This window comes from Poecilia formosa, unplaced genomic scaffold (assembly GCF_000485575.1).
Source record: "Poecilia formosa unplaced genomic scaffold, Poecilia_formosa-5.1.2 Scaffold215, whole genome shotgun sequence".
Classification (NCBI taxonomy): domain Eukaryota; kingdom Metazoa; phylum Chordata; class Actinopteri; order Cyprinodontiformes; family Poeciliidae; genus Poecilia; species Poecilia formosa.
In genome coordinates this window covers 612,784-631,266 of record NW_006800154.1, presented here as the reverse complement: position 1 = coordinate 631,266, position 18,483 = coordinate 612,784, and the positions used below count along the sequence as shown (strand labels likewise).

The following is an 18,483-nucleotide window of genomic DNA, read 5'->3' as shown; positions in this document are numbered from 1 at the left end:
TGTGCAAAAAAAAAAAAAAGACAGCTGGAATTGCAGCAAAACATTGGTTCCCCAAGGAGGCTGAGTACTTTTGCACACTGCACTGTTCATTGTTTTATTTGTAAAAAAAAATCCTTTGAGCCATGTGTAATATTCTTTTGACCTCATAATTGTTTACCACTTTGTGTTGATCTATGTGTAACAATGTCAATGATCTATGTTTATGTGTGTGGTTGTAATGAGACACAATATGTAAAAGTTTAGGAGGAACGAATACTTTTGCAAGCCACTGTATCTAACTTAAGAAGAGATAGTCATGCTATTTATTTATTTATTCATTTATTTTGTGGAAATCTAAGAGAAGAACTAATGTACAGAGAAAAGTTGAGAAAGTTCAAAAGTAACAGGATGGTGTTACAGAACAAATGGAAGCCAAAGCATTGGAAGAATTTGAAGAAGAAATAGTCACAAGTTATGGAAATACCCTAATGTACTAGATGCCACAACTGATGTTTGAGCTGGAGATTGCGAAGCACCATTGTATTATTTTAAACTGTAGTGGAAATAATAACAATGAAGACACGACCTTACCTGAACTTTAAGAGATGAAACATGCTGCAGCCGGTTTGCTAGACCAAGGTTATTGCCAGGACAGCAGGACTTTCTTTACCATAAAAAACAAAAAACACATGTGATAATCTATTTCATTCATTATTCTTTAAATAGTGACATTTCCAAAGCAGCTGAAAAAATAGACGTGTTGTTTTGTGTTGTGTGCATACATGGTTGTTTGTCCTGTGTGTCTCTGTGTTGCCCTGCGAAAGATTGGCGACCCCACCTCTTGCCCAAAACACTGGGCACAAGGGTGTACAGAAAATGGATGGTTGGATGGATGGATGGATGGATGGATGGATGGATGGATGGATGGATGGATGGATGGATGGATGGATGGATGGATGGATGTTTTTGTGTTTTCTTTTCCATTTGCTTTATGAATATACCTTTCTTTCATGATTTCTTCTGCATGTTTGCTGTTTTCTGAACCTACTATCAAAAATATCAGATTTTTCTAACAATGGACCTGATAATCAATCTAATCCTGACTGTAATGATTAGTATTTAGCAACAAAAGTGCCTTAACAAGCAATCAAACATGAGCATGTGGATGATCCACTCTTGTCTGTCTTTCAAAACGTTTGGTGACTGAATCTTTAAGTAAATACATCATTTATTACCATTAGTCTGTTACACTGTCAGAACTATTCGCTTCAGTATTGCTTAGCTAAAGTAACATTATGAGAATGGCTGACCTCAGTAAGAGTGACCATCTCTGATTAATTTACATTTCTTTATCTTCTTATTTATCAGTTCATATTATTTGTGTGCTTCCTTATTTTTTCCTTTTTTCTTTAATTGTGTTGTTCACTTAATCAATCAATCAATCAATCAAATTTTATTTGTATAGTATAATATAATAATAATAATTAAGATAAAACATTCACATTGATAAAACTGACAAAGGCCTTTGGTGTTTCAGAGTCATTTGTTATGAATGCTCTGCAAATATTTTTATTGAGTTTTTCGTGTCTTGAAGACTTTTTTTTAACAGCTTTTGAATTTAGAAAAAGACGTTTTCACATCCTTGTGTAAATCTGAAAGGAGCTTCACCACATTTTTCAAAGAATGAAAACAGGCTTTTGCAATGAAAAAAATTTGTGCCTTTATTAGATTTTAATTGGTCAAATATTAATATGATTGTAAAATGTATTACCTTACATACATCAGATCACCTCACATTTAAGACATAGCACACACAGATTCTAATTTTACCCTGATATCTGTCCCCATCACCACTAAATATTATCACCGAAATAAAATCATTTTCATCTGTATGTTAGCTTTATTCTTTTGCAGGAACCTTACAGAGGGAATAATAAATGGCCAATAAATGTGCTGTGATCATTTGAACTGCCAACAATCCAGGTGTTTTCACGCAGTCTCATGTAAACCTGGTCTCCAACTTCAAGCTGCAGAGTCATCCCATTGGTTGCTGTCTCAAAACGATTTCCAAAAGGATGGTTGTAGACAGTGACCATCTGCTCTCCATTCTTCATCAGCCGCAGGCCCATTGGGTGAGTTGATAGATTATGTCCAGAGAAGCTGAAGTAATAGACTCCTTTGACAGGAGCCGTAAAAATACCTGTGGACGATCAAAGCGATGTTCATGGTGATCGTTGGAGGTATTTTAAACACATACGATGTTTGAGTAAATTCTGAAATGAAAGTTAACTTTAAGTTAACTTTATAATGTAATGATGATGTGATATAGGATACTATTTTAAAAGATTTAGTGAAAAATGCCTTAAAATGATTTGCTGGAATTTGTTCTTTGTTCATTTGTTTCAATCTGTTTGCATTCTAAATGTAATCATAATCCTTAATCTGATTAAGGATTATGAAAGTACATGTAATTTACCACACACAGATGTGCTGTGCTATGCTAAAACTGTTAATAATTTTAGTTTAGCATATTTTCCTAACCTCTTCATAGTTTTTCAATGTCAGAAAACTGTTTTTTGACTTCTTCTTTTTTCTCCTATTTTTATTTCACCCCGTCTTAAATTTCCTGCCACTCAGACATAATTTATAGTTTTTATTTTAGGTCCTCCCTGAAATAATCACTCTATTTTACATGAAAAACAATGATTTATTTTCCCTTTTCAAGTACAGCAAAATACTTCAAGCTCTCATTATTTGTAAACACTAATTTGAGGGTAATCAAATACATCACTGTGATAAGTTTACCTGTTCCCGGGTTGAATGATCCTGTGTTTACGTAGACCTTATGGTAGACCAGTGTGATCTCAGTATTAAAAGGTCCAAAATGTCTGCCTACATTTATAGATGCTCCAAACGCTACCTTGTTGCCTTAAGAAGAAACATGAAAATAAGTGTTCATTATAATATTTACTTCATGTCTATAAATTAAAAGTTGCAAAAGTTAAAACTCCACATCTGCTGCTCTCACCTTGAACTTGTGACTTCAGGACCTCCATCTCTCTCTGAGTGTCTTCAAGTTTGGTTTCTAGCTCTCTTAAGATGCCAAAAAGTTGCCCAATGGTTTTCTGGCCATCAGCTGCACCCCAGTCTTTGTCACCATATGACTGAATGGTGCCATCATCTCTATCTCCTGCTGGCTGAGCTGTGATTTCAGCCACACACGCATAGAAGAAAAAGAAAGTTAAGGCCGCCACAGAACCCTTCATCTTGAACTGCTCCTGCTTGCAGGTGTCTCTGCTGCACAGTTCTCCTCACAATTGTATTTATACAATTCAAACAAGGGAGTGGCCCATGATTTTTTTTTTTTTTAACATTCTTAACAAAATCTTTATTCATAACGAGAAACATTCTAAAAAATATATATATAAAAAAACACCAAGATACAGATCAACACAGAGAAACAGCCCTGTCTCCAAATGATTACAATAACTTCTACAAAATATACCAAATAAAAAATTTGTCCAAGCAGAGTTTAAGTAGATGGAGTTCCTGTTTAAAAATAAACTTAGATTTGCCATAAATATACAATTTAAAAATAATATTAAAATATTAATATTATGCTCAACTGTTTTACTCTCAGATACATATCCATATAAAACAATTGCTTTGTTCATGGACTTTATGGTTAGGAATGTATGTAGAGATGTTAACAGATTGACAAAAAACAGATGTTTGTTGTTTCAGGTCCATATATCAATAATCACAATCAATTTTAAATCTGTGTCTTATAAACTCCTTTGAAGAAAAGACATAATGTAGAGGTTTGAAATTAATTTCTTTATATTTTGGAGGGAGAGAAAACCCCAGATATGTTTTATTTTACTTGATTTTTCTTTTCATACTTCTCCATAAATTTTTTTCATGACCAAACCAGATTGTTTTCGCTAAATCTTGTCTTTAAAATTTTATTGCTACATTTTTTATTAAGTAAATCTAATCCATTAGTATTTTGTAATTTAGCTGTTGGTTTGGTTTTATACATTTTTAAGATGAACAAATGCACTTGCTATCTTTTTTATTATTATTTTTGTTGCAGTCACATTTTGCACAATTTAGATTATATTTCTTAACTAAATGTATTCATATTCATACAGACTGCCATTATCATCCAGTAAATGAGTGACGGCCAGAAAGGTGAGAGCAAACCAAAACTCATGATTACTTTCAATAATAGACTGGAGCCATTTCATTTTAAAATTTTCTGCTTTAATTTTTCCATCTTTGTTACTTTTAACTGTTTCTTGTTTTGATTTAGAGATGTTTATTTCTAGAAATAAAATTAAACTTTGAGTTCCTCACAAACATTTGGAGGTACTGACAGAATGTGGTAAATAAGCTTCGATAAGGTCCCCACTGAGTAGAGAGTGGTGTAAAACCACTGGATTTAAAAACATGGACTGCATTCATTCTGTTTGCACAAAAGGTTTTAATAATAAATATTTCTCACAGACAACTACACAATCCACTGAAAAATGTTGCTATTTTCATCTGTAGCAATTGGGTCAAACGCCAGCACCATCTTCTGATGTAATGAGGGTAAGTCAAAAAATGTAAATGCAGTTTTGGAGGAAGAAGCTATGAGAAGAAGAAGAAGAAGAAGAAGAAGAAGAAGAAGAAGAAGAAGAAGAAGAAGAAGAAGAAGAAGAAGAAGAAGAAGAAGAAGAAGAAAAAGAAGAAGAAGATGGGTTTTGATTAAGGACTGCAACCCTATTTTTTGAGCCATAAGGTTCAGAAAACAATAATGAATTCAACGTTTCTGGAGAAGAAGGGTCCGAAGTGTTGGAGCTGGACATTCATCACCTCCATATGAATTAATGGAGGTGTGATTGTTTTAGCATAAACATTTCTATGCTAAAATAACCACAGGTCTGAGCCTAAAACTATCTCTATCTAAACTATCAGATGTTTTACAGAACTTAAATAAGCAAGATATTGTTTAAGTCAAAGGGTTACGCTACCAAAGTCAAAAAAATCTTAGAGATATTTCTGCTTCAGAGAAAGTCAGCCATCAAATGTAATTATACTCAACATTGAAGGATATATATATATATATATTTTTTTTTTTTCATTTCTGCCTGCAGACGTGTGTATGAATCACTCTGGTCTTGGAGGGAGCAGTGAAGAAAAGACCTCACATTTCAGGCACCAGAATAGAATAAACGCTCTGCCTCCGCACTGATCGCTGAGTAGGAGGACACAGACAGACACTGGCTGAGGGTCCCTCAAATTTCCCTAAATTCATCAACGCTTCATCTCCATTTCCACAGTACTTCCACATGTAGACCTGTGAATGACTGACAGTTACAGCAAGGCTTTATCACTGAGTTCCTCCATCCATCCATTTTCCGTCACCCTTGTCCCTCAGTGGGGTTGGGAGGGGTGCTGGTGCCTATCTCCAGCTCACGTTCTGGGCGGGAGGCAGGGTACACCCTGGACAGGTCGCCAGTCTGTCGCAGGGCAACACAGAGACACACAGGACAAACAACCATGCACACACACACTCACACCTAGGGGCAATTTGGAAAGGCCAATTAACCTGACAGTCATGTTGTTGGACTGTGGGAGGAAACCGGAGAACCTGGAGAAAACCCATGCATGCACAGGGAGAACATGCAAACTCCATGCAGAAAGACCAGGGCCGGGAATTGAACCCAGAACCTTCTTGCTGCAAGGCGACAGCTCTACCAACTGCGCCACTGTGCAGCCCCACTGAGTTCCTAAACTTTAATATTTATAATTGTTCATGAGGATGCATTTGTATTTGAGCGTTTAATTTATGAATGTAGGTGTGGTTTAGAATAATTAAGATTTACGCTGTTTGTTATTCAGACATTGAAATTTCGTTTATTTTGTTCGGAAAGCTTGCTTTTTCTCCTCTGCCCACAAGAGGGCAGGCATGTGCATCGGAGGTTGAGCAAACATTAAAGTCCTCACCTGCATATCTGTTCCAGGAACCTTTTCCTGGAGCCAGTATCGCCCCGCTGCCTTTCCACTGGAATGGCCCTATTTGGGATGTAGTGCGTTTCATTATCAGGAACTTTTCAATGGAGATTTAAAGAGAGAGAGGCATAATGTCAACATTTGAATTCAGTCTTTCACAAGAAGAAACGGTATTATAAATGAAGATTTATGAGGGCAAATAAAGATTTCTGGTATCAGAAATGCCCCTTTTGCTCGTTACCTGTCTCAGACTTTGGCTTTAACTCTTTGTGTATTTCCTTTCGTTTTAAATGCATTTCATTTAAACTGAGCATTTACTAAAATTGGGGAAAAACTCAGCAGGCAACAAAATACAGACTAAAAAAACATTTTGGGCAATGTTTTTTTTTTTTTTTTTTTTTTCAAAGCAGAAGTGGACGTACTCTGAATAGCCTGTTGTGCATTTATTTTTGAAAATCTGGTTTTAAGGTCTACCACAATACATTTAAAACAGTTTTTTTAACATATATAAATCATACAATGACTGTTTAAAAGCAGCATCTTTTATTTTCTGATTGAAATATTGTAATTCTCATACCGTTACTACCATCATAGTTTAAGAAATGATGCCTTTGGTGGTTTTCTGACTGTATTAGAGAATAAAAGAATCAAATAAAACTGTACATTACCAGAAAACACAAAGTGTTCATCCATTTGTTCTGTTATTATGTATTTGCTAGAAAGTGAATCTCTTAACATCCATTATTGTGTGTGTTTGATTTTCAGCCAGCTTGACTTTCTTCCTGCAGAAGTCACACTGTGTGGGTGAATCCCTCTAGTCTTAGAGGAAAGGGTAAAGAAAAGACCTCTCACATCCAGGCACTGAAATAGACCAGAAGCTCTGATTCAGTCTCTCACACGGCACAATGAGTGGGAGGGAGCAGTGGATGCAGCGGTGCTCGCTGCTCCCACACATTTTCCAGCATCTTATTTTTTTATTTTTATTTTTATTTTTTTAGCACGTGTTCAAATGCTCAGACCTGAAAAATATGTACCAGTCTGACTGGTTTGTGTATATGTGTGCAATTCTGGAAAGCTTTAGATTTATTTCTTTGATTATAATTAGTAATATAACATTTAGTAATGTAACATTTTGTGTCTTCAGACTTGTTATGTAGCTGTGGATCAGATTGTTTATCCAATAAATGGCATATTCTCTTTCTGTCCACAAGAGGGCAGCCAGATACAACAAATAAATAGTTGGTATCCTGTTCTACAGTGTCGGGGGAAAAATAGATAATTCCTCTTTTTTAACTGGAGTATTAATGTGAAATAAAATGATATTTTCTTTACCTAGTTGCAAAGGTATGTCTTATTTTTGTGTTCAAAAACCCTTAACAGATTCTAAACTATCATGACTTGCAAAGTGCAAAGTTATCCAAAGATCACCAAGATATTCTAGAGTCAAACCCATCTGTGAGGTCAAGCGTCTGACAGCAAAGTCCTGGCCAGAAGTGGGCTGTGTATTTGCACTTGGATCCCGAAAAGATCAGCAGATAGATAACAGAATGGGTGAAACATAAATAAACGTAGGTGTAATGGAAAAGTCAAAAGTCCAGATTTGAGCTGGTGTGACCTTATTAGGGCTGAGCATACCAAATGCTCAAACAAAACTCAGTCTATTTACTGAAGGGATATTCAAACGAAAGTGGACCGAGAGTCCTCTACAGCGATCTAAAAGTCACACATAAACAATTTCTCTTGCAAAGATGTATTGAGATGTATTTCATTTTTTTGTTTTTGCCTTTTGCCTGCTTATTCAGTAACGACTCTGGAATCTGCTGTGGTTGTTTGTGCACTAAATAATAGAAAAAATGAATCTATAAAATATGTCCAAATTACAAAGAAGACACATAAATCAAAGACAGTGCTCTTTCTTTTCTCATGACTTGAGTTTTACATGTAACAGAGAGTATGCATGGACTGTTTAATCTTTTATATTTAAATTGATAATTTCTGCAACTATGAATTCATTGCATTGAATAATGGATCATAAAGGATGTGGACAAAGGCAGAGTAGAAATGACAAGACAGAAGGTCAGGCAGAGGAACCCCACTGGGCCCTGAGTTGGACACACAACGACCCAGACACTGAATTTCTGTGCTGGCTGGCAGTGACTAGAGAGGCCTGGCTGCTAAGAGGCAAACCTGGGTAGAAGGACAGATTTTAGGTCGTTGAAGAGAAACTGAATGGCAGATTCTGCATGTGGGAGTCAGTAAAGACTGGCAGAGAGTTTGCATTGGAGCAACCAGCCCAGGACTGAACACTGAGGCTGGAGGAATGTCAGCAGACTAGATTTGGCTAAGCACAAAGACGGAAAATTGTTATAAAATCATCCACTGTATCAGAGAGGACCTTTAAAATATCTGATGAAATCCAACTGGACTATTGCTTTTGGTCATTTAAATATGCTACAATGACATTTGCCTTATACAAACACTCTAACAATGCACAGTCTCAGTCAATGGAGTGGATATTGTTGAAAAGTTCATTCACTAAGTAAAATATATTTTATAGACGAATTACACACGGACTGATGTTTTTAAGTTTATATTTTTGTTATTTATGATTATTTTTTCCACTTACATCTGGTGAAAACGCAGCATTTAGAGCAGATGAGTGGAATCAGCTCCTCTAAGTTTGAAGCCATGATACTCAGCTAGAATAAGGCTGGGGGTAAGTCAGATCAGTTCAAGAATCGGGGTGCCTTGGTTCATGAGTGAGAGTGGGATAAAAATAAAAGAAATAGATTGTTGACACAAATGGCTAAAATGAGTTTCCTCCGTAATGTTGCTAAATTCACCGCATATGAGTTCATTTCTCATCTCATCTTAAAGCCAGGGAGGTTTGGATATTGGAGCAGGTTCACTGCTGCTTCACTTTCTCTGCAGGTCCGGTTGGGAGGAGCCTCCAGCACAGAACCAGAGCAAACAAGAGGAACTACAAATCTCTTCTGGCCTGGGAACTCTTTGGGAAAGGCTGTCGCTTGGGAGAGGAATATCTGTGTTTCCCTCATGGACCTGTTGCGCTCACATCCTGATCTTGGATAAGCGGAAAAGAACAGATACATAAATGTTTAAATCGATCCATCAATGTTCTTGAATGGTCTTAAATCCTCTGAAAAAACAACAACAACATGTTCCTAAATGTGTGTATTCACAGCCGACCTGAATACCTTTAACCGAGTTTCTGTCAGCACTTAGTGAATCACCCAGGGGAGAGCGCGGTGTTGTATCAAGTTTTGACCTCTTATGACACCTGTATCGTAAAGATATGTCTAACAAGTAAACCTAAATATCCATGTTGCTTTGATCACCTTCCACTGCAAATGTGCAACGTTGTCAAGCTGGCCCTGGAAGAAGATCAAACAAAAGCCTTTGTCTTATAAATGGACATCTAAAAATAAAGTCGGCGTTACAGGTATGGCATGCAGAGCCGTCCCTGGCCTCCTCTCTGTTATATCCTTTCATAACGTTTGTGGGTCAAGTTTATTTGTGTGCATGTATGCATGTGTGTGCGTGTGTGTTTGGCTTGCTTTGTCGGAGAACATGTGAATGATGTGGTGATGCGTGCAAAACGTGTCAGGATAATACTCTAAATCGCTTCATTAGTCCTTGTGTATTATAGGAACACTGCAACGACACAAAGCCGGTGCTGTCTTACGTGGCCGGCACTGGTTTGTACCCGCACACAGACGTATGAAGGGCAACGTATATAGAAAGGGATTTGCTATCTAAAGCAGGGGTCCCCATCAGTCTATCCGAAAAATGTATCTCAAGGCAGCGTGTGGTTGAGACCTCAATGCAGAGACTGAGAGAGGGGAGCCAGGAGAGGATCGCTGCCCTAGTTCCATCCTGGAGAGGCAGGGGGCGGGAGCCAGGTCGCACACCTCAAACCCCACCAGCTGGTTTTCAGAAAGTGTTGGAGCGCACACACACCCACACACACAAACACACACACCTCAGGAGCAAGCAGAAGCAGGAGCAGACTGTTGAGGACCATCCTCGGGACCAAGCCAGTTTGCTTCCAGGAGCTACTCTTCCTCATGACTGCACGGTCTGCAGGTAGGGATCCCTGCTGGGGAACTATGAACAGCTGCTTCGTGTCCTTTGTGAACAGCATCATTTTACACTAACTCCCCAAATTACAATAATATGATTGAGGAGTTTCAAGGTGTACCGAACAAGATTTGATGGAATCACATCAGCATGACTTTTCTTCCGCTGATTAGAATAACTCGACGCCTGTTTGAATATTCTCTCTGTTTGTTTGTGTTATTCATGAGTCACTGGTTGCTCAAATTAAACTTTGATTCGGCTCAGCATCCTGTTAAACGCCTAATGCTTTCATCACTTCTTGACAAGATCCTGTCTAGCTCAGTGAAATCCCCTGGTTCTCCTGGATAATAAATCTGCTGTTTAATGCAAGACGCCGCCACCAGACCGCCTGCCACGCGTCCCCCTACCTTCAGCAGGTTTCCATAGCATTAAGCAAATGAAACTGACTTTAAGCCCTTTTAGAACATCGTTTTAAAAGAGCTGATTATTAAACAAATAGGAAATGTTCATAATCCGCTACACTATTTGGTAAAATAAGCTGATTCCAAACAGTTGAGTTGATTTGGAAAAGCTTAGATTTTGGATTTTTAGTTTAAAATCTTCATGCTGAATAAAAGAATCGGCCATACATCTTGATCTTAACCTCAAAAAGGTTGAAACATCGCTCGATGTAAGATATTTAGTCCTTTTTCTACAAAGAAATTCAAACCAGTCAGATGTAACGTAATGACCACCTGTCTCATAATGTTGTTGGTCGAACTGTGCTGTGTTGTCTGGGACCAACATGACAGCAGCAGGTGCTCCAGGTTGTAAAGGTGAGGCCTCCTCTCTATCATTTGTTTGTCCAATGCCCCTCAAAGACTCTTTACTGGTTGCAAATGTAGAAACAATTTTTTGCTTTGCGGCAACTTTATCCGACTAAAAGGGAAATCACTTAACAGTACGCACCTTACTGACAAAATGAAATACCAAGGTCGACGGGATTGGAAACGTTGAGATTCTAAACATTTTTTTAGATATGGCAGCCTTTTATTGTTGTCGCTGGGCGGGTTAGGTCAATTTCAGGGAATTGCTGTGACCTGAGTATCATACCTTGCCATGACTATCATCTCTTCAAGCGTCAGGTTGGGCACTGACATGTTGGGCAGACATGGAAATGGGAAAATACAGATACATCTGTTCAACAATCCTGCACAGGCACAGAAAACCTCTGAGGATTGGTTGACCAAACATGCTTGTTTTGGTCCCTGAGAGAAAACCAGAAATAAACACAGACTTAATGTGTTTTACCAAGTTACAATAAGTGAGTGCAACAAGTGGTTTAAACCTACGCTGCTGCAATGTCGTAAAAATATTTAACATTTTCAATTGTTTTGTATAGGAAAGGCCAAAGGGACCGTGTTTCACTCGCAACGACATATTGTCCTGTTATTCCTGAATCAAAACCAAACCAAAATGCAGAACAAACGTGGAAAAAGAAGTAGATTTAGAGGCAGAAATTACACTGTTCATTGAAAAAGCCTGATTTAAGCATTTTCATGTGCAGAGGACAAAATCTATCATCTTACAGATGCAGTTGGCACTTAAAAGGAATGTGAGTTCGACAGAATCTCATGTTGACATTATTAATAGTGGAATGAACTAGAAGTCCCACTGCATGTCCCCAGAAATCCCCCACTTGTGCAGAGCATTTTCAAAGCTTTGAGAAACTATTCGGCGCCCTGCTGTTACTTAATGTCCCACCAAGAAGCCGCTTGCAGGCAGGAGATGCACGTGACCTACACACGACAGGATACATCTGTAGGGATCGACGCTGAGAAGATCTCGACTTTTGTCGGTGTCATCACAGCGGAATCCGAGAGGCAGACGCCGCTGACAGAAGCGACGGTTCTGACGCTGCGGTTGACAGATGGTTGGCCTTGCCTTTTCTGTCAAACGCTCATAAAGCATTCTGCCAGCGTATCTGACTCTGAGTCTACATTCTGCACCAGCGTTTCGTGGAGCCGGATCCATAGAGCTCCATAAATCTGGTAATTATGCCTTCACGCAGTCACTTTTGAGACAGATGAAACAACCTCCTTTGTGCTCTGTATGTGAAATGCATCCCAATGATCCGCACTCATGGTTGGTTGTGAAGTTTTTTTTGTTTGTTTTTTTTTAAAAGAAGAGATGATGGACTTGTGCTGTGGGGATGAGTAGTGGGGTGGGTGGGGGGACGCAATGTGAAAAAAAATATTTTTTTCTCTGTTCTCCTTGAACAGAGAAAGGAGTATTGAAAATGATTGTGTGTAGATGTGATGTGGGGATGAATTTGTGGACTTCTTGAAGGATTTTTCCTTTTTATCCCATTCCAGCGTGACTAGAAATCTTTAATGCCGCTCTGGGAAGCGTTTTCTTTTTTTGTGCCACTGACCAAAGAAAATCACTGCAATCACAAACGAAATCATTACCGGGGACGAACCACAGGCGGTGCTATCAAGCGATGCGGACAGATGCTGTACCTGTTGGAAATCCACAGTTAATATCCGCACAGAAATCCATCGGTCTCTTTTTGTGCAGCGTCACGACAGCTCACTTCAACTTCTGCACACTCACCTTGTTGTTCCAGGAGGTTCTCTGAGAAACCATTTAGGCAACGCGCACCGCCTTGAGGCAGCAGTGTTTACTGAGGCCTCGGGATTCAAGCCAGAATGTAAGAGCTTTCAACTGGCACACTTTCAAACTGGATCAACAGAGGAAAATAGAAACCTCGGAGGCGCTCGTGACATTAGAAGTACGTTAGCAGCTTTGTCTACGCCACAGTTCGGCCTCCAGAGCACTGAGGAATTACGCCATCAGGCCAAAGCAGGCATTGCTGCAGGCAAAAATAGGTATTTGAAGATGAAGTAGCAGCAAGGTGAGGCTGACGCAGCTTCTCTCCATTTATTCTCAGAGGGTTGTAGGATTGTAAAGGAGGCGTACGAGTTGCAATTTTACACATCGCATTGAATTTACACATTCCTGTATGGGATGCAAACAAACAGTTGCGAGAGCAGTTTGCTGAGAGTCCTGGAGGGAGTTCTCCACAGTCTGCAAACGTCCCCTTGATGTCTGTGGGGTTATTTCTGCTCTGGCTTTGAGACCCAAAATCTTCGGGATGATTTCCACTTCATGAAATGCTCGTGCAAATAACCTGCAGCAAGCTGGAAGAAACAGAACTATCAAGTTTGATTTGGGTTCAAACCGTCAGAGTCGGCGTGACGGCGTTCTCCTCGAAGAGAGTTAAGATCAGAACGTTTCTGCCACTTTTGTTTTAGGCGTTTTCTGAGGTAAGGGTGTAATACAGAGTCATTGCCAGGAATTATTTTGTGTGTTAAATCTGTGTTACTTCGAACCGTCACAGCAGCAAAAGTGAAATCTAGAGCATTCACAGGAACAGAACATTATGACGAAAGTTGACTAGAGACACTTTAGGGTTTATTTCAGGACATCAACATGTATTCATCTGACTATTTATTTCAGAGGGGCGTGAACATTATAATTTCATTTCTGAGGAGCAAACATGAAACCATTACCTCACACATGTGGAGACAAGAGTCAAACAAGGATAGAGCAGCGGTTCACAACCCTGGTCCTCTAGAACATGAGACGGGGAGGAACAGACTGAACGAGCGGTGAGCAATGAGTCTGTGAGGTAGATACAAAGAGGAAGGAGTGAAGGAACTAAGCAGGGAAACTGACTGCAGCTGGGAACAAAGCGAGTGAGGCTGGATGCGGTGAATGACTGGCAGCTGGGGAAGAGGAGTTAGTGGCAAAGTGGCTTAAGGCAAAAACAAAGATGAGTCTAGAAGGGAGGTAACAGCAGAGGAAACATCCAACACTTAAAAACAGAAACTAAACTAGCAGAAGGAATAAATCATACTGGAGGAAATAGTGAAATTAAGAAAATAAACAACTAAGGCAGAAGTCCAGAGCTAAAAGGGATATGACAATAAAATGCTTGGTGTTGGTGGTGAGAACTGGCTTTTTCTTCCTCCACATGCTCAAATCTGTATTCACCTTACAGATGTCTAAGTAGAAATAAACTGGTTAAACATCTATTACACACGTGTCAAACTCAAGGTCCATGGGCCAAAACTGGCCCACTATAGCTTTTCATGTGGCCCTCTAGATTCCAGATTAAGCACTAAGTGTGCTTAAATATTATGTTATCAATCAAATCAATTCAGTTTTTATCTTTTTACTGGCAAATTATATCAATCAGCCCTTCCAGTTTCTTGAGAATTATCATGGAAATTCACGCAAAATCAACAAATCCACTTTTTTACACTAATATATAAATGGAGTTTTATTATAAATTTTTCTCAAAAATTGTCAAAAACGCTCTTCCTTGTATTAAACAGCAGCCTTAGCCTTAACTGATGTCAGATTATAGTCCATGATCTATACAGCAAGTAAAAAAGTCTCATTTACCCCCATAAATAAATACAAAAATCATACATATTTCCAAATTAGTACCACAGACATGTAATTTTTATTGTAAAAAAAAAAAAAAAAAATCACAGAAAGTATCACAAAGTCCTGGAGGGACTGAAAAGATGTTCAATATTATTTAATTTTGAGAATTAACTGAACAGTTTGTTAACAGGTTTTATTAATATATTCTGGCACAACCGGCCCTTTAAGAGCATTCATGATCTTGATTAAACATCCCTGATCTATTAACATGTTGCTGCGACATAAACGACCCAGGACAAATGCCCCTTCTTTACTTTCAGTGTTCATTTTACATTTATCTCAGATTATGAGATTTTGCTTTACTGTCCGAATGCAATAAAGCAAGGATTCAAAAAAAAAAACAACCTGCAAATGTAATTCATCACAACGTATAGTTTTTACAAGTGTCGACTCCATCAGACACCATCACAATGATCTAAATAAAGCTGCGTCAGCCTCGAGGTGTGTGGATGCTCAATGAACCAGGAAATATGGCATTGTCACATTATTGCTACATGGGGGGAAAGTAAGGCGCTGCTCTGCTCAGTGGTTTTTATTCTTCACTGCACTATACCACTCGAACTTATCTGCACTCAACATCTGCTCTGAGACCTCGGTGACTAGTCTTACTTTAATGAATTTTTAAGAAGGTTGCATTTTGAAGGTCGAAGAGTGGACCTGCATGTTTGTTTTATGGTTGAAGCTGCATTGTGTGTGTTGTGGAGGGGGGAGGGGGGGTTAAATGTGCAGCAAACAGAATCATTCAAGAGGTAATTAAGCAGCTTAATCCACCTTGACACTATGCCTAAGGTGGATATCTTAAAGCAATAGAGTGTACACACATCTTTCCCATTCACATGTAGCTCTCTCTCTCTCTCTCTCTCTCTCTCTCTCTCTCTCTCTCTCTCTCTCTCTCTCTCTCTCTGTGTGGCGCCATAGTGTAAAACGCTGCAGCTCTTCCAGGCGAACAGTCAGAGGCAGTTGCCTATAACACACACACTCACACAGACCCGTCCTCATTCAGCGACCGGCTCACTTTCTCACCACACGCTGCTCCTCGCCTCCTCACAGCATCTGCCTCCTTCTGGAGCGAGGTACCATGCATCCTCCTCTCCGCGCCTCCTCCGTTGCGCTTGTCCTTTGCGTTTCCAGGGTCCCTTCACCGCCCGGGGCTCTCATGCTGCCGAACCAGGGACCATAAAATTCCCTACAGGAATTTGGATACAGAACAAAGCTTCTTCTTTTTTGTTGTTGTTGTTGTTGCTGTTGTTGTTGCTTATGAGGGAGAAGCTGCATGTGTTTGGATGCATATCTGCACGGGACTCCTGCACACTGTGAACACAGACTGATCCCTCTCAAAGTTGTGAGCGAGTCAGAAGACATCCAGACATCCGTGCATCTCTCCGTTTGACCGCCGGCAACTCGCTGAGTAAGAACACCGGCATCAGTTAGGATTCGTTTTGCGCACTGCCGCTGTTTGCCAGGAGACATTTTTTGCATGCACGGTTTTAAAATCTGCAAGCCTCGGCCGCTCTCTGAAAGCATGGGGTTTATTCTTAAGATGTGTGTCGGGGTGTGAGTATCTATAATTATCTCGCATGCTCGTCAGCAGTGTCAGTACGTCCTGTCTGGTGGTGCACTGTTACTCTCTTCACTTCAAGAGCTTGACTAAAGGTTTATCTGCAGCTTAAGGGTGAAAAGAGACTGATATCCTAACAAATTTCTGCTTCACAGACAAAGGAAGTAGCTGAAGAAGAAATTAAATTTGGTTTGAAAAGTTGTGAAAATAGTAAAAAGATGTGTGGAAAGTGGCAGCACAAAGACAAAAAAATAAAACTGGTCAATTTCAACTTCTTTTACATTTGGGGGGGGAAAAACACGGCAGAATTAGACAAATAGTCAAAAAAAGTTCCTCCTATAACTAAGTCCTTGTTCTAACTGACCGCCTTCTAATCAGCTCATCCTTCTCTCTCTTCATCTTCATCCTTTCTTCAATGTCCAGGTGCAGAGAGACCGGCTCGGGAATTCCCCGCTGCAGCTTCTTCACACTCTGACCAAGACTTGCACCCCTGACATGTCCAGCTGCGAGCAGCTGCATGAGACGGCGATTCTTCCCTTAAACACAAACTGAACAACCCCGTCGTTGCCTCCTGCAATTTCCATGAGATTCAGCAGAATTAGGCAGGACTGGCCCCGGACCACTCTCTTTCAACTTCTCATCGTCCGTGTTCCAGCTTTCGCAGATAGAATAGAAGACTCTCAAGGACGTTAAGGACACGAATAAGGGTCTTGTTTGTCTCGGAGCAGCTTGCGGCTTCTTTCGCCAGCAGCCATGCAGGTGTCCTTTGCGTGCACGGACCACGGGCTGAAGGCCCCTCGCAACGGCGAGCACAGCAAGCAGAACGCCACCAGCCCCAACACGACCAGCCATGCCCGGGCCCGCTTCCGCACCGTGGCCCTGATCGCCCGCAGCCTGGGCTCCTTCACCCACCGCTACCACCACAACCTGAAGGAGTCCACTGCCAAGTTGACCGGCATGAAATACCGGTATGTAAATTGGTGACGGCAGAGACGCTGTTGTCGTTGTTGTTGTTGTTGTTTGCATGAAGAAAACTGACACAGAAAGCAGCAGGCGGTGAAAAGAAAAGAGCCCAATGAGGAGGTAATGGTAAGAAGGGAAGAAAAACAAAAAGCAACGATGAATGGAGCGACAGGTGATGAGTGGGATGATTGATGGTGACATTTTTCCAAGCTGCATATTTATCTTTTCAGATTGGAAACGCTTAAGTTAAAAAGGTTTGGTCTTTGAGGAGAAACTCAAGAGCGTTTCCAGTACAGCCACAAAAGTTTAGTACTTTTTTTGGGGGGTTTTTTGTTGGTATTTTATGAGCGGAAGAGAAATGTCACGTTATTTTTGTGAATGTTTCAAACAAATCTGAAAGATTTCCCTTGAATCGCTTGGGGATTATTCAGATGGGATGGTGACTGAACAGCAATTTTCAAGTCTTGCCTTGGTTAGATTTAAACTGCTGACTGGGGCATTCTAACACATTAATAAGCTGCCATTTCTTTTAGCATCATTGTCATGAACCACCAAAAGCAGCCTCTAACAGATTTTCTCTCCGGATTGCCATGTTTTTATCTCCATGCTTCTCGTCTTGACGGCTTCTCTGTCCCTGCTTACAAAAAGCATTCCCGCAGCATGACCTTACCACCACCATGCTTTCTGTGGAAGTAGTGTTGTTTGACGTCTATGTCTTGACAGCTAAATTAGGTGAACTCCTGATTTTATTTTACAGATGTAAAAAGTAAAGAGTTTGAGTACAAATGCGTGTCATTATGTGAATATTTTGGGAAATAGTAGGAAGACATCTTTTCCTCCCACTCCATGGAGATTTTACTGACAAACGTTGACCCAAATACAGCAGTTACGATAAAGAAGAAGAAAAGGAAAAACATTCGCTTAAAATCGAAAAGCACACAGACTCTTAAAACAACAACACGACACGCTAGAGGGCATCTGGACATCCACAGTTTGTGCTTCCATGTCAACGTTGAGGTTTTGCTCTTTCAGGTCTTAGTTTAATACTCTGACTGTGCTGCACGCAGCTCCATTAATGACTTGCCACCATCGCACAGCACATTCTGGAAAGTGTGACAGCAAAGCTGCGCGGTGCGGGTGGCGGAGCTCGCCGTGTGTGCGCTTGTGTGGGAGTTGCAACAAAGCCGGGCCAAGTAAACAATGCTCTCTTATCTCCACCAGTGGGCTCTTAACCCAGACCGTGGGAGCAGAGCGGGAGTTTTCACCTCACCAGGGAGAGTGACATCACCGTTTACCGAGTCAAGATCAAGAGAGAGAGAGAAGAAAGGATGAAGTTAGAAACTAGGAATGGAGCAGAGTGAAAGAGTTCACACAAAAGAGGCAGATTT

General features: G+C 40.1%; 2 protein-coding genes and 1 long non-coding RNA gene across 6 annotated transcripts in view; 2 read left to right on the top strand and 1 right to left on the bottom strand.

Moving 5' to 3' along the window:
• The window catches only part of LOC103148954 (uncharacterized), a 3,781-nt gene extending 1,699 nt beyond the window's left edge, over positions 1-2,082 (top strand). Inside the window, exon 2 of the long non-coding RNA XR_477412.2 lies at positions 1,894-2,082. This is a non-coding gene — a long non-coding RNA (uncharacterized LOC103148954). The remainder of the gene's footprint in view (positions 1-1,893) is intronic.
• LOC103148956 (cerebellin-4-like) lies at positions 1,680-15,680 on the bottom strand. The gene is made up of 4 exons (XM_007567965.2): positions 15,598-15,680; positions 3,008-3,181; positions 2,785-2,907; positions 1,680-2,179 (listed from the first exon to the last, which is right to left on the bottom strand). Exons 1-4 carry the CDS (start codon positions 15,656-15,658, stop codon positions 1,899-1,901), a joined length of 639 nt encoding a protein of 212 aa, XP_007568027.2. The 5' UTR covers positions 15,659-15,680; the 3' UTR covers positions 1,680-1,898.
• Positions 10,066-18,483, top strand: part of kcnab1b (potassium voltage-gated channel subfamily A regulatory beta subunit 1b) — a 36,220-nt gene continuing 27,802 nt past the window's right edge. The window contains exons 1-2 of one of the 4 annotated variants that reach the window (XM_016679585.1): positions 10,066-10,083; positions 16,556-17,100. In XM_016679585.1, coding sequence (XP_016535071.1) covers positions 16,886-17,100 — 215 coding nt within the window. In that variant the 5' untranslated portion in view covers positions 10,066-10,083; positions 16,556-16,885. Of the gene's footprint in view, positions 10,084-15,484; positions 15,983-16,002; positions 16,127-16,555; positions 17,101-18,483 lie in introns of those variants that run through there. The other 3 variants (XM_007567961.2, XM_007567959.2, XM_016679584.1) reach the window with 3 other exon arrangements.